The following is a 17684-nucleotide window of genomic DNA, read 5'->3' on the forward strand; positions in this document are numbered from 1 at the left end:
TTGGTCGGGGGCAGCATCCCGGGAGTTCCTGGCTCTACCAGCTGCTCATTCCCGGCGCGCAGCGGCGCAGGAGAAGAGCGTGAGAGGCAGCAGGAAAAACAGTCCGCCATATTTCTGCCTCACCACGCCCGCGGAGCCAAGTCATTGAAAAGCCCGGCGAGCTAGGCTCACGGTGTGCACGTCCCAGTTTCTGCCTGCCTTTTCTTCTTTTCTGGTAGCGCTCTACCTATCCCCCTCCCCCCTTTTTCTTACTGTCAGGGCAGGAACGAGCCGTGACAGCTCTTCAGCAGCAGCTCTCCCCACGAGAGGGGCGAGCGACTGTGCCTACAAGAAAGGTCCAATGTAAGGAAGTTCTCCCGCCAGGCACACGCTGAGTTTGCCGGGCGGCGGCGGGCTTACCCACTTTCGGAGGAGCCGAACTCCCGCTTTAGGACAGAGGGAGCGACAGGGAAGTGTGTATGTGTGGGGGGGAGGGATTAGCAGCCATTAGCATTTCCGTGTGGGGTGGTTACTTCGGAGGGCAGTGGGGGTGTAGTTTGCGAGGGATACTCGGGGACCGCGTTGGTTGCAGGAGGAGGCGGCGGCGACAGCAGAGGTAGCGGTGAGGGAAGAAGGGAGTGGGGTGTCTATGCTGAGTAGTTTGGCTCTTCTAGATAGCGCTGCTGCTATGGTGGATGTTTTCATGTTGCTTGGTGCATAATTTAGAGGAGAGGAGGAGTTGGAAGCGGCGACTATTAGAGGCAGGGAACGGGGGATCTGTGCTGCTGGGGGGGGGGGGGTGTCTCTCTCTCCTTGCCTGCGTGTGGCATCGAGGCAGCTCCTTGCGCTTGCCCTGCAGTGCCCGGGTGGGGGCTCCCGGGCAAAGAGCGTCTGTGTCCCCCGGGGCCGGTGCTCTGGTGGGGTGTGGGTGTGTGCGCGCGCGTTTTTAGGGTGGGGGTTGTGTCTGAACCAGTTAGGAAGAATGACTTTGGAGTCCATCATGGCGTGCTGCCTGAGCGAGGAAGCCAAGGAAGCCCGGCGGATCAACGACGAGATCGAGCGGCAGCTGCGCCGGGACAAGCGGGACGCTCGTCGGGAACTGAAGCTGCTGCTGTTGGGTGAGTGCGGGCCGCTGTCGGCACACACGCTTTAAGTGCCGCTGGGGGTGCAGCCCACACATCGCCGCCCCGGGCTCCCTCCGGCTGGCCCCACCGGCGCGTTACATGGTACGGTCGGTTCGGTTTCCCCCGGGCGCTCGCCACCTTCTCCGTGGGGCGGCCGTCGCGATGGCGGTGGTGATCCGCTCGTCGTTTCTCCGCCGCCGCGTTGCGTGTGCGCGCCCATGTGCAGCCTTCGCTGAGGCGCTTGTAGTTGGGTAAATAACTGTGGTTCCTATGGGTGGGTTTGATATGATAGGGAACCCGGCCTTCCAAAATGTAGAGGGAAAGGATGGCTGGTGAGTGAGGGGGTTTTGGGGGAATATCGGCGATGATGGGTGTAGGAGAGTGATGGTAAGGAAGGAGATTAATGAAAGAACTCGTAGGGGGGGTTGCTTTGCGGATTGATGGTGACAGGCTTTAATATCTGCATTGTTCTGTAAGCCTTGAAAAGGTTGTTGGGTCACCGGTTGCATTTTTTTTTATTGCGATTTTTATTTAATGAGGCAAACTGGGGTAAGGGGCTTATGCCCAGATTGTAAACTAATTTTTAAAGCAAAAGGAGAAAGAAAACATAAAGACCCAGATGCACCCACGAAGATGAAGAGTAATCTTAAGTATGCTGGAGGATAACAGGATCTTTAATACCTTTGGAATCCACCCGCCCTTCGGGAAATAAAATCCATTGTATCATTTCTCTTTAATTAAAATAGAGGTTGTTATTTTGGAGCCACAAATGTGCAAAGACAATGTTTGTTTAATAAGAATTTGGCTTGTGTTAAAATAAGCCTTTTGAATTAAAATACATTTGTCTGTATTTTGTGTGTTCTGCTACATTGTGTAGTTCTTGCGGTAATACAGCCTTAGACTGGCAGGCCTTGAAATATGTCTGCACCAGTGTTTGGTGTGTGGATGAATGGGAATGTTCCAAGTGGATGCGGGGTGTTTATGCCAAAGATTTTTGTCTTGGGTCATGTACATGAAAGTAATGATTTATATTGGATGAATAAACTGCCTTTTCAATAAGGTAAGGAGAGTTGAAAGGAAGTCAGAATTTATTTTAATACTTGCTTACGAATGTGTTATTTCCTACTTTAAATAATACAGTTGGTCTTCTGTATATGGAGAAAGGTATTGGGATCCTTAACTGATGTGGAAAAAGGAGGGGTGGAGACAGATACAATGCTACCAGTAATAATGTTCTGTCTCATTTTGGCCTAATTTTTGGTTGACGGAAGTGTGTGCTGTGGCTATTTCAGGATCCAAAACCAAGATAAAATAGAGGACTGATAGCTTGCATTTGTTTGATTTTATGGATGTTTAAGTATAATTGCTTAACTATATACATTTGCTACAGGAGAGGTAGTTGAGGTTTGACTTGTTACTCAGGTCCAAATTGTTTCTGTTTCCTGGTTTTCTTGCAGTAATGCTGGAGGTTTCTCCCAAGTTTTTAAAAATGAATGAAGCTTATTGAATGATACCAACATATATCACCCAGAGAAGGAGTTCAGAGATTTGGTTCTACAATCAGTAGTACAGAACTCGTGTTGTTTTATAAGATCCACCCACTGGTAACGTTAAGTGCGTGGAAAGGTAATGGTAGATTAGGGCCTAATTGTGGCATTACTTTAGACCAAATGAAATAAGGTGTTTTCAGAGCAAATAGATAAGAAGCCATCGCTTAGAAAGCTTTGGACAAAACTCACTGATTGCTTTTATGAATGTTTTCTGCATATATCAATATAAACCATGCTTCTGAAAATGTAAGCATGATGTATGAGAAACCAAGAGAGGTAAGCATTCTGCTTCATACTTAATAGCATATCTGTGTTTGAGTAGAAACTGGTATAGAAATTATTATTGTGTACACATTTTTCATATTGTATTTTGTCAGCCTCAGTCATATATTTGATTGAAAGTGTTTGTGCATGTGTAGCTGTTTAACAGTTAATGATCTCATCTTGTAAAATGCAGTATATTAGTGAACCACTGCTGAAGTCACGGGGTTGGCTAGAGATTCAAGTTTCAATTTATAAAAATAAAAAAAAATAAAGCCCCCACAACAAAACCGTCTAAAAATTTAATTAGCGTGTTTCTCTTGAGTATCTGACTACTCTTTTCAGTCATTCTCACTGCTTCCCCAGCATAGTAATTTGTTCAGTTCTTAAGTTTGTGTTATTTGTTTGTATCATTCATATGGTTCAGATAGACAAAACCGTTTTAAAAATAGGAAAATAATAATTAAAATGGTGAGACTGGGAACATAAATGTCTGAAATTGCTTAGTCATCCATTTTTTTAATTGAGTTGACCTCTACTGTCCCATTACATGTCTTTGTCCCTCAAAACTTAAAGTAGCAGTATTACTTTATGTAAATGTTAGGCAAACTTTTTTCAAAAGTGCCAACTTCTCAGTCCCACTTTGAAAAGTGTTGTTGGATTTAGAAGCCTAGAGTGAGTTAAAGGCTTTTAAACGTGGGACAAAGGTATATCCTTTTGATCATAAGGAGAGAACACAGCTTAAGCTGAGCTGTTAATTGACCATGCCTGCTCTTTGAACTTGTTGCAAGTGCAAAGTAAAAGGTATTAACTCAAAAGGTTTTAAGGAACAAATGAGTATATCTATGCCACATTTTTTTTCTTATTTAAAAAATTAGACATACATACAAATGCACATATGTAGCAAATATAAAGAAAAAATTCTGTGTCAGAAAAAAGTATTTTCTTCTTAACTTGCAGAAATTATAGTGCTTCCTTGCAAAGTTAAATATTTCCCTCCTAACTGTGAAGGTTACTGTGTGACACACACTATGCTGTGTATGCCCTTCTTATGTATTAATAATGATATCTTTTTACTTTTCATGGGATCAAAGAGTTTAAAATGTTGAAAGTAATTTCTGGGAAACTTTTTTTTTTTGCATGGTAAGATTATTTTAAATTATTAGTTTAAAAAATAAACCCTCTTCATAATTAAACATTAAAATACCACTTTTAGCTACTGCATTGAGCATCATTGTTCTGTTCTAATCTATTCTAAAAATTAAGTACCTTTTTTATTTTTGTAATTCAAAAAAGTGAGAACTCTAACATCGTTCTGATTGGCCAATCCAGCCAAAACCACGACACATAGGCACTGAAGTGTATTACAAAGGCATAGTAATAGTTCAGCTAGCACAACTTGGCTGTAATGTTTAAGGTACTTTGAGGCAAATTCAGTCTTCCACTGAATTTGGTTTTCATCTCCTGTATTTTTCAAATTCTTCTGGATTTCATTACTACTGAATATTTTGTAAAAACTTATGATTGTTCTCCAGAGTGTAAAATTGTTAATGTCCATCTGTTGTTTGCTGTTGTAAAAACATTTATTGTTATAGTATGAAAAAAGAGGTGTTTTTAGTGTTTTATATTGGTATGTTTCAAACAATGTACAGTATTCTGCATGCTTGTGTTTTAAGCATGTATGTACGTATTTAGTGTTAAGTAGTAAGAGCCATGTGCACTGGCTTTCTATGTATATAGTTTTGCCTGGTCTCAGAAAGCAATGTTTGGGCCTAAATGTTAGATTATAGCCATAAACCTTCACTACTGGACATACTATGCCTGTATACTGTATATACTTATATTATGCATTACTTTTCTCATCAGGAAAGTATCTTGAGTACCTAAGAAAACAATTAGCAATATCTTGCTAGCTATGTCTATATAGTATAAAGTATTCTTTTTGTCTGAAATAGCAGATGAGTCAAATATGAGTATCCTTTCCTTCTCTATATGTTACCAAAGGAAAAAGATGGGAGGTAAACCATTTGAATTTAGCATGAATTGCAGTCAGTCTTAACTGGAAGACTCTTATGTTCTCTGAACCTACAGCATATATATATGGGGGCTTTTGTTTGTTTTTTTTTTTATACCTGTGTTAGCCGAATGAAAGATTCGCATGCAGAACTCAGTGAATTAGCAAAGATTTAGACTTAAAAAAAAACTTGAAGAGGAAGTGGGCCCATCAAGCCAGCAATGAATCTTCCTTCCCTGCTATAATCTGAAATACCTATGCAAATAGACAGTCTTCTCTACTTATATAAGTAGGTAAAATGATACTATGTGTGTTTATGTACACAATTTAAAAATGCTGATATTGGATAGTATATTCTAATTAGCTATTTTCTTTGCTTTTCATTAAAGCAGAAAACTTAATTTGAAAGAGCATTGCAACCTTTTCTTATTATCTTGTATTGATCCATAGAATCAGAATTGTCTAGGTTGGAAGGGACCTTTGAGATCATCTAGTCCAACCATCAACCTAATACTGCCAAAACCACCACTAAACTACGTCCCTCAGCACCACATCTACCAGTCTTTTAAATACCTCCTGGGATGGTGATTCCACCAGTTCCCTGGGCAGCCTGTTGCAATGTTTGATAACCCTTTTGGTATAAGATATTTTTCCTAATATCCAATCTAAACCTCCCCGGCGCAACTTGAGGCCGTTTCCTCTTGTCCTATCACTTGTTACTTGGGAGAAGAGACTGACCCCTGCAACCTCCTTTCAGGTAGTTGTAGAGAGCGATAAGGTCTCCCCTCAGCCTCCTCTTCTCCAGGCTAAACAACCCTAGCTTCCTCAGCCAATCCTCATAAGACTTGTGCCCAGAAGTGAACATGGTATTTGGGGTGGGGCCTCACCAGTGCAAAGTACGGGGGGGGCAATCACTTCCCTAGTCCTGCTGGCCAAACTATTTCTGATATAAGATGGGATGTGCTATTGGCCGCCTTGGTCACCTGGGCACACTGCTGGCTCATATTCAACTGACTGTCAATCAACACCCCTGGGTCCTTTTCCGCCAGGCAGCTTTCCAGCCACTCTTCCCCAAGCCTGTAGCGCTGCATGGGGTTCTGTTGTGGTTTTGGCCAAATTGGCCAATGGTTGGCGACAGATGCTTCCCCCCCCCCCCCCCCCCCCCCAACCTCTCGTACACGGAGAGGAGGACTCAGCGATGGGTAGGAACTGTATTCCAGAGCTGGATTCAGGAGCACGCAGATTGGGATCGAAGGCAGATGTGAACAGACAGGGTCCTCCTTGGACGTGGGCCATTGAAGAAAAGAGAGTTGACCCTTTGATCCCTCAGCTTTTATACTGAGCATGGGGCAGATGGGATGGAATACCCTGTTGGTCAGTTTTGGGTCACCTGTCCTGTCCGCTCCTCCCCGCAGGTGGGACCCTTCTATGCTTTTCTGCTTCCGACCCTCCAATGGGGCAACTAATGAAATTAGCTGACCTTGGTTGTTATAGCAATAAGTCTAAGCAAGAGCTTCTCTGCATACCATTCCCTGGCACCAATTGTAAACATTGGTCTTATCACTCTGAGAACGAACAGTTTTCGGCACAACATGCCGAGAGTTAGAAGAGGCCTAGCTAAGAAGTAAAATTACAGGACAGAAAGTTGGTTCTGTTTTACCTCAAACCAGGACAGGTTGTTGTCCTTAGCCTTACTGAATCTCATACAACTGGCCTCAGCCCATCAATCCAGCCTGTCCAGATCCCTCTGTAAAGCCTTTCTACCCTCAAGCTGATCAACATTCCCACGCAACTTGGTGTCTGTCATCTGCAAACTTTCTGAGGGTGCACTTAATCACCTCGTCCAAATCATTGATAAAGATATTAAACAGAACTGGCCCCAATACTGAGCCCTGGGGAACGCCACTTGTGACAGGCTGACGACTGGATTTAGCTCCATTCACCACAACTCTTTGGGCCCAGACATCCAGCCAGTTTTTCACCCAGCAAACAGTATACCTGTCCAAGTCATGAACAGCCAGATTCTCCAGGAGAATGCTGTGGGAAACGGTGTCAAAAATGGTGTCCATATTTATACTCGCACTGAACACTTGAATAATTTTAGATAGTTACAACAGTATGTATTTACAATTAGAAACAAACAAATACTTAATATATATCTTGATGATGTGTGTTGAAACTAGATTGGTAAGTAACTCTTACTTTGGAGAAGCTGTTTCTATGGTTATCTAATTTGATTCTGGATGGCAAACACTGATATATTCTATTATATATAGACATGTACATCCATATATAAAAATAACTGGTTTTGAGGAAACATTAATCGTCATCTTTATCAATGCGATATCATGATTTCACATTTGCTGGAAAAGAGCATATTTTTTATAATGCATGATAAAGAAATATTTTATTTTCAGTCCTTATAAAGGATTTTCTCGTGGGTTGTTTTTTTGTGTTTTTTTTTTTTCTTAGATTTTCCTCCTTCTAAAGAAGTGATCTGCTGTAGTTAATGGAAATTAGCTTAGAACCTCAATAGTCAAAGAATTCTGACTACTTTAATTTTTCTCATGTGCCAAAAACCCAAGGGACCCCAAATTTGTACTTCCCATTAAAAACAATATTGAATTTGTACAGGAGAAAAACATATATGCTGAACAGAGGACTCTCTTGAGAAGGGACTTTTGGGTATATACTGTAATGTTAAGACATAATTCTGTGTTTTTAGCTACTTCAAATTATTTTTGTTGGTGTGTAAAGGCAATGGCAATTTCATAAGGGACAGCATTTCTTTTGAAGTAATAAGACCGTCTCTGCAAAATTAATCAGGAAGGTGTCAAAATAGCATAATAAGGTAGATGTATGTTTCTTGCTTTACTGAATGGAATAACACTCAGGAAAGATGTCTTCTCATACTATGAACAGCTGTTGCTAATAAGATTATGGGAAGTTTTTCAACATTCACCTTTTATTTGCTCTACTTATTTATAATGTCTGACTAGCCAAGAATCAAGAGCAAGAAAGCAATATCAAAACTGAGGAAGGGCTTGAATGTAGGAAATACTATGAGGCCATATATCCAGTATTCTTAAGATCAAAGTAGTAAGCGTGCAGCAGGATTTAAGTATTGTTTTAACCCTGTGCAAAGAAATGAGATAGACTCATGCCTTTCAGTATTAATGTAAGTGATACTACAGTTTGGAAAGTTTTTAAAGTTACTGGGGAAGTTCCAGGAACAACATAAATGTGGAGTTTTTTTGTTTGCTTGTTTTTTTCCAAGCTAAATTCAGGGATGACCAAAAGTTAAAACATGTTATTAAGGGAATCGTCCAAATGCCTCTTAAGCACTGACAGGCTTGGGGCATTTACCACCTCTCTAGGAAGCCTGTTCCAGTGTTTGACCACCCTCTCAGTAAAGAAATGCTCCCTAACGTCCAGTCTAATCCTCCCCGGCACAGCTTTGAACCATTCCCATGCATCCTATCACTAGATACCAGGGAGAAGAGATCAGCACCTGCAGAGAGCAATGAGGTCTCCCATCAGCCTCCTTTTCTCCAGACGACCCCAGAGTCCTTAGCTGCTCCTCATAGGACATGCCCTCCAGCCCTCTCACCAGCTTTGTTGCCCTCCTCTGGATGCATTCAAGGACCTTCATATCCTTTTTAAATTGTGAGGCCCAGAACTGCACGCAGTACTCAAGGGGAGGCTGTACCAATGCTGAATACGGTGGGCTAATCGCCTCTCTTGACCAGCTGGTTATACTGTGTTGGATGCACCCCAGGATGCGGTTCGCCCTCTAGGCTGCCAGGACACACTGCTGATTCCTATTGAGCCTGCTGTCAACCAGCATCCCCAGATCCCTTTCTGCAGGGCTGCTCTCCAGCCACTCCTCTCCCAATTTATACTTGTGAGAGTATTTTGACTCTTAAGTCTTTAATCTGAATGTTAATTTTCTTGCTCATGTTAGGGAATGTTGGATAAGAATGCCTGAAACTATTTCAACCCATGTTTCTGGGTAAATGGGAGTTGGCCAGAAAGTCAGACAGATTTCCATTGAAGCAAATGCTAACTTATAAGGCCAGAAAAACTCAAATGCATAAAAGTTGGTAAAGATGCCATCATTCCTTGTACTTTTAGGAACCTATCAGGCTTGGGAAACTGAGGATCAAATATGGGACCTCTTTAGGTTTTTTTTTTTACTCTGATACTGGATTTACAAAGCACTACGTGTGCCATTTCATCTCATAGACCAGGGCAATACTAGCAATAAAAATTAAATGCTTGTACGGGGTGGGATGGAGTTAATTTTACTCATAGCAGTCTGTATGGTTCTGTGTTTTGGATTTGTGACTAAAACAGTGTTGATATCACCAATGTTTTGGCTATTGCTGAGCAGTGCTTTCACAGTGTCAAGAACTTCTTCCCCCCCGCAAGTGAATAAGCTGGGGGGAGGTAGGAAGTTTGGAGGGAACACAGACAGGACAGGTATTCCATAACATATGATGTCATACTCAGCAATAAAAGCTCTGGGAAAGGAGGAGGAATAGGGGAAATGTTTGTGGTTATGGCATTTATCTTCCCAAATAACTGTTGTACATGCTGAGGCCCTCCTTTCAGGAAGTGGGTGGACATCTGCCTGCTGATGGGAAGTAGTGAATTATTCCTCTTTTTGCTTTGCTTGCACATGTGGCTTTTGTTTCACCTATTAAACTGTCTTTATCTTGATCCACAAGTTTTCAGCTTTTGCTCTTCTGATTCTTTTCCTCATCCTGCTGCGGGGATAGTGAGCAAGTGACTGGGTGGGGGCTTAGCTGCTGGCTGGGGTCAACCCACCACAGTGCTGAAACAAAGGAATGGCTTATGCATCTTCAGCAGGTTCTGAGGGGGAGGGTGAATGTGAATGCCTGAGGGTTAATCTTCTACAGTGGCAACTATTTAAAGGTGTTGAGCATTCACCTGTCCATTGGCTTTTAGAGGGTCGATGTGGGTGTATGAATTCAACTGTATAAAAGCTTTTGTGATATATACGAACCTATAAGAGAAAAGAAGACTCTGTGATTTTATTTTTGTCTCTTTCAAATAGGAAATGTATGACCAAGACCATTAATTTTAGGGGAAAAAAAATGCAGTCTTGAGCTAAAAACTCTTGGACATGGAGGTATTTTATAATATACTTCTTGGTATATTATAAAAAATAACTTTCCCCTGTAAAAACATTGTCCCTGTTCTTAGCTTAGATTTGTCCAGGATTTGCTTCTAGTCACTTGCTATTATATCTTGTCTATTTTGACATCTGATATTAGATGTCTGACCCGTGGACACTTAGAAACTGAGACCAAGATACTCATTAATCTTTGTATCTATTGTGAAGCTAAATTAATTGATTTCCTAATGCTAATTGTGGGGTGAATTTTTGAATCCTTTAATCATTCTTATAGTTCTCTTTTTAATCCTTTCCAATATCGCTTCTGAATCACAATGAGAAATGACCACTGAGGCGTATATATTCTTTACTACAAGTACAGAAGTAAAATTTCTCTTCTGCTAGTTGAGATGCCACTGTTGAGATTTGTACAAGGAATATAACAGGCTTTTTAGTCATGGCATCAAACTATTCATGTTTAGATGACTATCTACCATAACTAAAATATTCTTCAAAATAATTTTCAGGGTGAGTTCATTCATCATTTGCAACCTGGTTTCTCTATTCCTGTATAGCTAACCTTACATTTAGCTGTATTCAGAAGCACAGTCTCTGCCTGTTCCTGGTTTACGGGTTATCCAATTACTTCACATTATCATATCCTTCTTAATTTACCAGCTCACAGCTTTTGTGTCACTTACAGGTATTGTCAGTAATAATTTTAGATTTTTCTTCTGTCTTGTGGGTTAAGTTTCTTATCAGAATGGGTGTATCACTGGGATCTTAATAGAAACAGAGCTGTCTGAGGACTTTATGTAATTTAATACTTACTGCTTAAACAACTATAATATGTGCTGTGTTAGTTTGTTGTATGACACCAAATCAGTTGCTCAGCAGAAGTCTAGTTCCTCAAAACTGCTGCATTTATAAACCAAACCATTAGAGCTGTTGTAACTGCATAATTCTTGGTATGCAATCTCTCCCTCATCCCATTCCCATCCTTGGATTTGTTTTTTATTTTTTTGTGATAGTTCAAGGTTTATAAAGCAGGAGGGCTTCTCGGTCAGTTCTTCTAAAGCTCTTTGATAAGAGGTATCTTGACCTGCTGAATACCAATGTTCTAACTTTAGTAACTGCTCTGTAACATTTTCAGTAACTGCTGTAGTGGAAATTCTTTCATTGTCACTTTAAATATGGTCTGTGTTTCCCTAAAACCAAAACAGAAATATTTATAAACTACGTGTGGATTTTCCCTGTTAATATGAAGAGTCATATCCATTTGGTAAAGGACTGATGCTGTTATAACAGTCGTTGACAAAGGTCCTGCTAAGGACAATCAGTAAAATTCTCAACAAGAACAGCAGGATGCACATCTGGAGTGCGCATCACATACTTAATGAGTGAATAGTATGTGTATTGCTCTATCATCTTCTGCCTCACATTCAGGGGTCTTCAAATTCACAACAGACTATTGCTGTACTGCCAAATCTGATTGGTTAGGGAACTTTGGAAGCCTAAATATAATGCTAAATAGATATGTTAAAGATACTTTTGAAAAAGCTGTTTTGTTAATTAACATCCACACATTCCTTACATAATCTTTGGTCAAATTAAGCAAGAATTAATAAATAGAATAGATTAACAAAATAATAGCTGGTATTTGTTGCTTCTGGTTTTGTAGCAATGACATTGGGAAGGGTTCAGTTAAATTTTGCTTGCCTTCCTTTTTTTTTTTTTTTTTTTTTGTTTTGAACCTGGTTGGTAAGTATTAAATATCCTTCTCAGGCCTATGAAAAACTTTTACTATATAAAGGGCAGACTTCTACTTTACAAAGCAGTATCTTAACTAAAATCAACAAATGTGCTTTGTTTTATCAACTTTTATGAAATAAATATGCTATGATCAGAGTTTAATTAACAGGAACAAAGTTTAACAGTAGAGAAATTTAAGATATTCCAAGTTAATTCTTGCTTTCACTCTGCTTTCTTTTTGGATGGTAACAGCTCAGTAGTATTTGTAATAAAAGGGAATAGTTATTTATCACTTGACATGTTCAGCATGTTGTACATCCACTAGCTAATCAGTCTGTCACCTTGGTGAGGCAGGTAAGTAGGTAATTATTATCCCAGTGATTGTAGGTGGGGGAATGGAGACAAAGGCTATGTCTACGTTAGCAAGTAGTGTGGACAGGAGAGAGTGGGTCTGTAGGGTAAAACAGTACGTGTTGAGATCCTGATGTCTGTGTTCCAGGGGTTGGGGTTTTTTTGCTTCAGACCAGGTCTAGCCTGATCTCAGGGACTAAATGCCTGTTTGTGGTTAGAATGTATTAAGTGTGGTCTTGGAATACATCTCTCAGGATGTACTTAGTTTCCATTTGCCTTCTTAATTTCGTTCTAAAGGAATCCAGTTCCTCACTTGGGGATTCTTAGCTACTAATGAATAGTATATGCATAGTAAGCAGGGGCATTCAGGAGGTTCACTTCAAGTGTGCTCCTGAATCTAACTTAGGTCCAGAGGGATATGCTGGACAGTGATTTCAAGTGGGAGTTTTGCCATGCATACAGACTGAGAAAGCCAAGCATTCATTTATGGTTGGACTTGATGATCTTAAAGGTCTTTTCCAACCTAAACAATTCTATGATTCTATGATTTTCAGAGCTGCTAAGCACAGCTCAAGTGGCAAAAGGCTTATGTCTGCTAGACATCTCTAAATAGCTTTTTATATATACAGAATAAAAACTTGGCCCTAGTGATTGAATACTACTTTGCACAAAAGTGGTAGAGCTGGCATTTTACCTCAGGAACTTTTCCTTCCCTGTTAGTGCTGTGTATAATGAAATATTAATCCTTTAAGTAGATCGATTTAGATTTAGAAACATCTCTTAATTACGCCTGATTCTCATGAAGAATGTGAGCTGCTTATTCTCTTTTTTTTCTGTTTATCAGTAATAATGTAAAAAACATTAGTCTGTTAAGGGAAAACACTTTGAATGTTTTGTACTTTTCATGGTATTTCTATATTTTAAATTGTCTAAGCCATTGACAGTGTTTCACTTGTCCATTGCCTTGCTTTCCATGTTAGACTGTAGAAAGTTTATATGGTAACCTAATTAATGGGTTAGGGAAGTTTTTATTCTTTGATCAAGTAATATAAGACCTATTCAGTTATTTGTCTTTGTCTAAATTACCAGTGTGGTTTTTTTTGATTTGACTTCCTTTCAGGTAATCATAGAATCATAGGGTTGGAAGGGACCTCTGGAGATCATCTAGTCCAACCCCCCTGCCAGAGCAGAGTCACCTAGAGCAGGTTGCACAGGAACAGTGTCCAGGCGGGTTTTGAACGTCTCCAGAGACGGAGACTCCACCACCTCTCTGGGCAGCCTGTTCCAGTGCTCTGCCACCCTCAAAGTAAAGAAGTTCCTCCTCATGTTTAGGTGGAACTTCCTATGCTCAAGTTTGTGCCCATTACCTCTTGTCCTGTTGCCGGGCACCACTGAAAAGAGCCTGGCCCCATCCTCCTGACACCCACCCTTTAAGTATTCATAAGCATTGATAAGGTCCCCCCTCAGTTGTCTTTTTTCCAGACTGAAGAGACCCAAGTCCCTCAGCCTTTCTTCATAAGAGAGGTGTTCCAGTCCCCTAATCATCTTGGTAGCCCTTTGCTGCACCCTCTCCAGCAGTTCCCTGTCCCTCTTGAACCAGGGAGCCCAGAACTGGACACAGTACTCCAGGTGTGGCCTCACCAGGGCAGAGTAGAGGGGGAGGATGACCTCCCTCGACCTGCTGGCCACACTCTTCTTGATGCACCCCAGGATGCCATTGGTCTTTTTGGCCACGAGGGCACATTGCTGGCTCATGGTCATCCTGTTGTCCACCAGGACTCCCAGGTCTCTTTCCACAGAGCTGCTCTCCAGCAGGTCAGCCCCCAACCTGTCCTGGTGCATGGGGTTATTCCTCCCCAGGTGCAGCACCCTACACTTGCCCTTGTTGAATTTCATAAGGTTCCTCTTTGCCCAACTCTCCAGCCTGTCCAGGTCTCTCTGTATGGCGGCACAGCCTTCTGGTGTGTCAGCCACCCCACCAGCTTTGTGTCATCAGCAAACTTGCTGAGGGTGCACTCTGTCCCCTCATCCAGGTCATTGATGAATATATGGAACAGGACTGGACCCAGTACTGACCCCTGGGGAACACCACTCCTCACTGACCTCCAACTAGACTCTGTGCCCCTAATCACGACCCTCTGAGCTCTGTCTTTCAACCAGTTATCTATCCACCTTACTGTCCATTCATCTAACCCACTCTTCCTAAGCTTCCCTATGAGGATGCTGTGGGAGACAGTGTCAAAAGCCTTGCTTAAGTCAAGGTAGACCACATCCACTGCCCTCCCCTCATCCCTCCATCCAGTCATGCCATCATAGAAGTCTATCAGATTAGTCAGACATGATTTCCCCTTGGTGAATCCATGTTGAGTACTTCTGATAGCTTCCTTGTCCTCCACATGCCTTGAGATGACGCCCAGAACGAGCTGTTCCATCATCTTTCCAGGGATGGAGGTGAGGCTGACCGGCCTGTAGTTCCCCGGCTCCTCCTTCTTGCCCTTTTTGAAGACTGGAGTGACATTGGCTTTCCTCCAGTCCTCAGGCACCTCGCCTGTTCTCCAGGACCTTTCAAAGATGATGGAGAGCAGCCCAGCAGTGACTTCTGCCAGCTCCCTATGCGCTCTCAGGTGCATCCCATCAGGGCCCATGGACTTGTGGATATCTAATTGATCTCTCACTTGATCCTCCTCAACCCAAGGGAAGTCATCTTCTTTCCCCGTTAATTCCCCCAATGCCTGGGACTCCTGAGGGCTGGGCCAAGCAGTAAAGACCGAAGCAAAGAAGGCCTTCAGTAACTCCGCCTTCTCCGCATCCTCCATCACCATGGCTCCTGTCTCATTCAACAGTGGGCCCACAACTTCTCTGGTCTTCCTTTTGCTTCCAATATACTTGTAGAAGCCCTTCCTGTTGAGCTTGACATCCCTAGCCAGGTTTAATTCCAAGGAGGCCTTGGCTTTCCTTGTTTCATCCCTGCATGCTCTGGTGGCATTCTTGTAATCCTCCCAAGGGGTCAGGTAATGGTTATAACTACCATCAATTCACATCACTGAATTCAAGGGAAGTATCAGTGAAGTAGGAGATGATGAGAATTAATGTTTCTGGTGCTTTTAAAAATAAGAAAGCAAGCTGGGAAAACTGCAAACAAAAATTTCAGGCTGTCTTTTTGTCAGGAAGAAACAAAAGACAGCTCCCCTCCTGCTTCTCTTTGCCTGTGCAGGTATATTCAGACAGCCTTTAAATTAACTTTGACCTGTGTAGCTCCACAACAGTATTTTTAGAATGAGAGGTTTGAAGTTGGTTTTCCCATGTGTTGGTTCTAAGTCTACCAAAATGATCTGACTTCTGAATTTTTTCTATGCTTAAACTGGGCCAGATGTCTTTAACTTGATTTACACTTATCTTTTACACGTTTCTCAGAAGTGCTTTATAAAGGTTATTGGTCACCAATAAAAGTGGAAAAGGAACAACTGAAGTTAATAAAGAGATGGGAAGCTTTTGGTCAGATAGATGACAGAATAGGTTTAGAATGTTGGAGAAGTGTGTCTCAGAATACATTCTAGACTAATAATAAGGGGAAAATAAATCTTACTCAGCTGAGTTTGTAAGGGAGTGGACTATTACACTCTAATGTTATGAGAGTCAAATACTCTCCTAATTGTGGTCTTCTGCGTTATCGACAGCAAAAGGCTTCCATCCTTAGGTAGGCTATAGAACATTCCTGTAGGTCACGTATTATTTTTAAATAATAAGAAAAATATTTGTTTATTAACTGAGACAAAGAAGACAAAGCAAAATGGATGAAAACTGAGACAAGACTGGATTTTGACCTAGGAAATTAGCTAGCTGAATTCACGGGACATGGAAATATAAAACAAGCTTTCTTGTCGATCATTCTTCATGGACTAAGAGACTCTCAGACAATTTTTCTCTTATGGCTTCAAAGAAAATTAATAAATATCTCCTGAATTTAATTAGAAAGAATCATAATGTAATTGCATCATGCATTAGTTTCTAACTAAGATTGCCAGTAAAATTCATAATGGTAAATGTGAATAGATGCATCTTTTTATGTTAGCAGTCCTTCCTAGCAAAAGCCAAGACAACATTATTCTTTAATAACATCTCTTTCTCTGTATTGAGTTTACATGGGGGGGTGGGGGTGGTGCCAGGGTGGCTTCTGTGAGAATTCACCAGAAGCTGCCCCCGTGTTGGGCAGAGCTAGTTTCAGCTGACTCCAAGAAGCTGGCCAAAGCTGAGACAATCAGTAAAGCTGGTGGCACCTCTGTGATAACATATTTAAGAAAGGATAAAAAATGCTGCATAACAGCAGCTGAGAGAGAGGAGTGAGAAAATGTGAGAAACAATCCTGCAGACACCAAGTTCACTGAAGAAGGAGGGGGAGGAGGTTTTCCAGGTGCCAGAGCAGAGATTCCCCTGCATCCTGTGGTGAAGCAGGCTGTCCCCCTGCAGCCCATGGAGGACAACAATGGAGCAAACATCCACCCTGCAGCCTGTGGAAGACCCCATACTGCAGCAGGTATATATGTACTGAAGGAAGCTGCAGCCCATGGAGAGCCCATACTGGAGCAGGCTCCTGGCAGGAACTGCAGCCCATGGAGAAGGGCCCCACGCAGGAGCAGTTTGTGAAGGACTGTATCCCGTGGGAGGGATCCCATGCAGGAGCAGGAGAACAGTGTGAGGAAGAAGCAGCAGAGAGGAAGTGTTGTGAACTGACTGTAATCCCCATTCCCCTGGGCTGCTCAGGGAGGGAAGAGGAGGACGTAGAAGAGTTAGGAGTGAAGTTGAGCCTGGGAAGAAGGGAGGGGTAGGAGTAAAGTATTTTTTAGCTTTGTTCTTATTTCTCACTATCCTACTCCTACTATTGCTACAATTAATTGGCAATAAATTAAATTATTATCCCCAAGTCAAGCGTGTTTTACCCATGACAGTAACTGGTAAGTGATCTCCCTGTCCTTATCTCGACCCATGAGCTTTTTGTCGTATTTTCTCCCCCTGTTCTGTTGATGGAGGGGGAGTGATAGAGCAGCTTGGTGGGCACCTGGTAGCCAGCAAAGGCCAACCAACCACAGGCGTTTGTGCTGCCCAAAGTGGGGCTATCAAGGGATTAGAGATAAGGATAGTAATTGGGAGAGGTAACGGGCAAAACATGGACTCAGCGTTGCTAGAGAGTGGAACAATTGTAGGAATTTTTGTTCTTGTAATTGTAGTGAAGGAACGAGGGGTGGAGTGTGTTTAATTGTCCACCTTTGTCAATGTTATGATGATGTTATTTTGACTTTGGTGTGGGAAGTTCTTTTTGTTGATCTAAGTGAAGTTTGTGAAGATTGCATGATGAATGTAATCTCCTTGTCCTTATTTCAACCGATGAGCTTTTAAGCCCAAGTCAAGTGTGTTTTACCCATGACAGTAACTGGTAAGTGATCTCCCTGTCCTTATCTCGACCCATGAGCTTTTTGTCGTATTTTCTCCCCCTGTCCAGTTGAGGAGGGGGAGTG

At 41.9% G+C, this 17684-nt stretch overlaps 1 protein-coding gene across 1 annotated transcript in view; it reads left to right on the forward strand.

Moving 5' to 3' along the window:
• Nucleotides 1–908: 908 nt before the first annotated feature.
• Nucleotides 909–17684, forward strand: part of LOC128901959 (guanine nucleotide-binding protein G(q) subunit alpha) — a 131613-nt gene continuing 114837 nt past the window's right edge. The window contains exon 1 of the mRNA XM_054184164.1: nucleotides 909–1097. Within this exon, the coding sequence (XP_054040139.1) occupies nucleotides 962–1097 (136 nt within the window). The 5' untranslated portion in view covers nucleotides 909–961. The remainder of the gene's footprint in view (nucleotides 1098–17684) is intronic.

This window comes from Rissa tridactyla, chromosome W (genome assembly GCF_028500815.1).
Source record: "Rissa tridactyla isolate bRisTri1 chromosome W, bRisTri1.patW.cur.20221130, whole genome shotgun sequence".
Taxonomy (NCBI): Eukaryota; Metazoa; Chordata; class Aves; order Charadriiformes; family Laridae; genus Rissa; species Rissa tridactyla.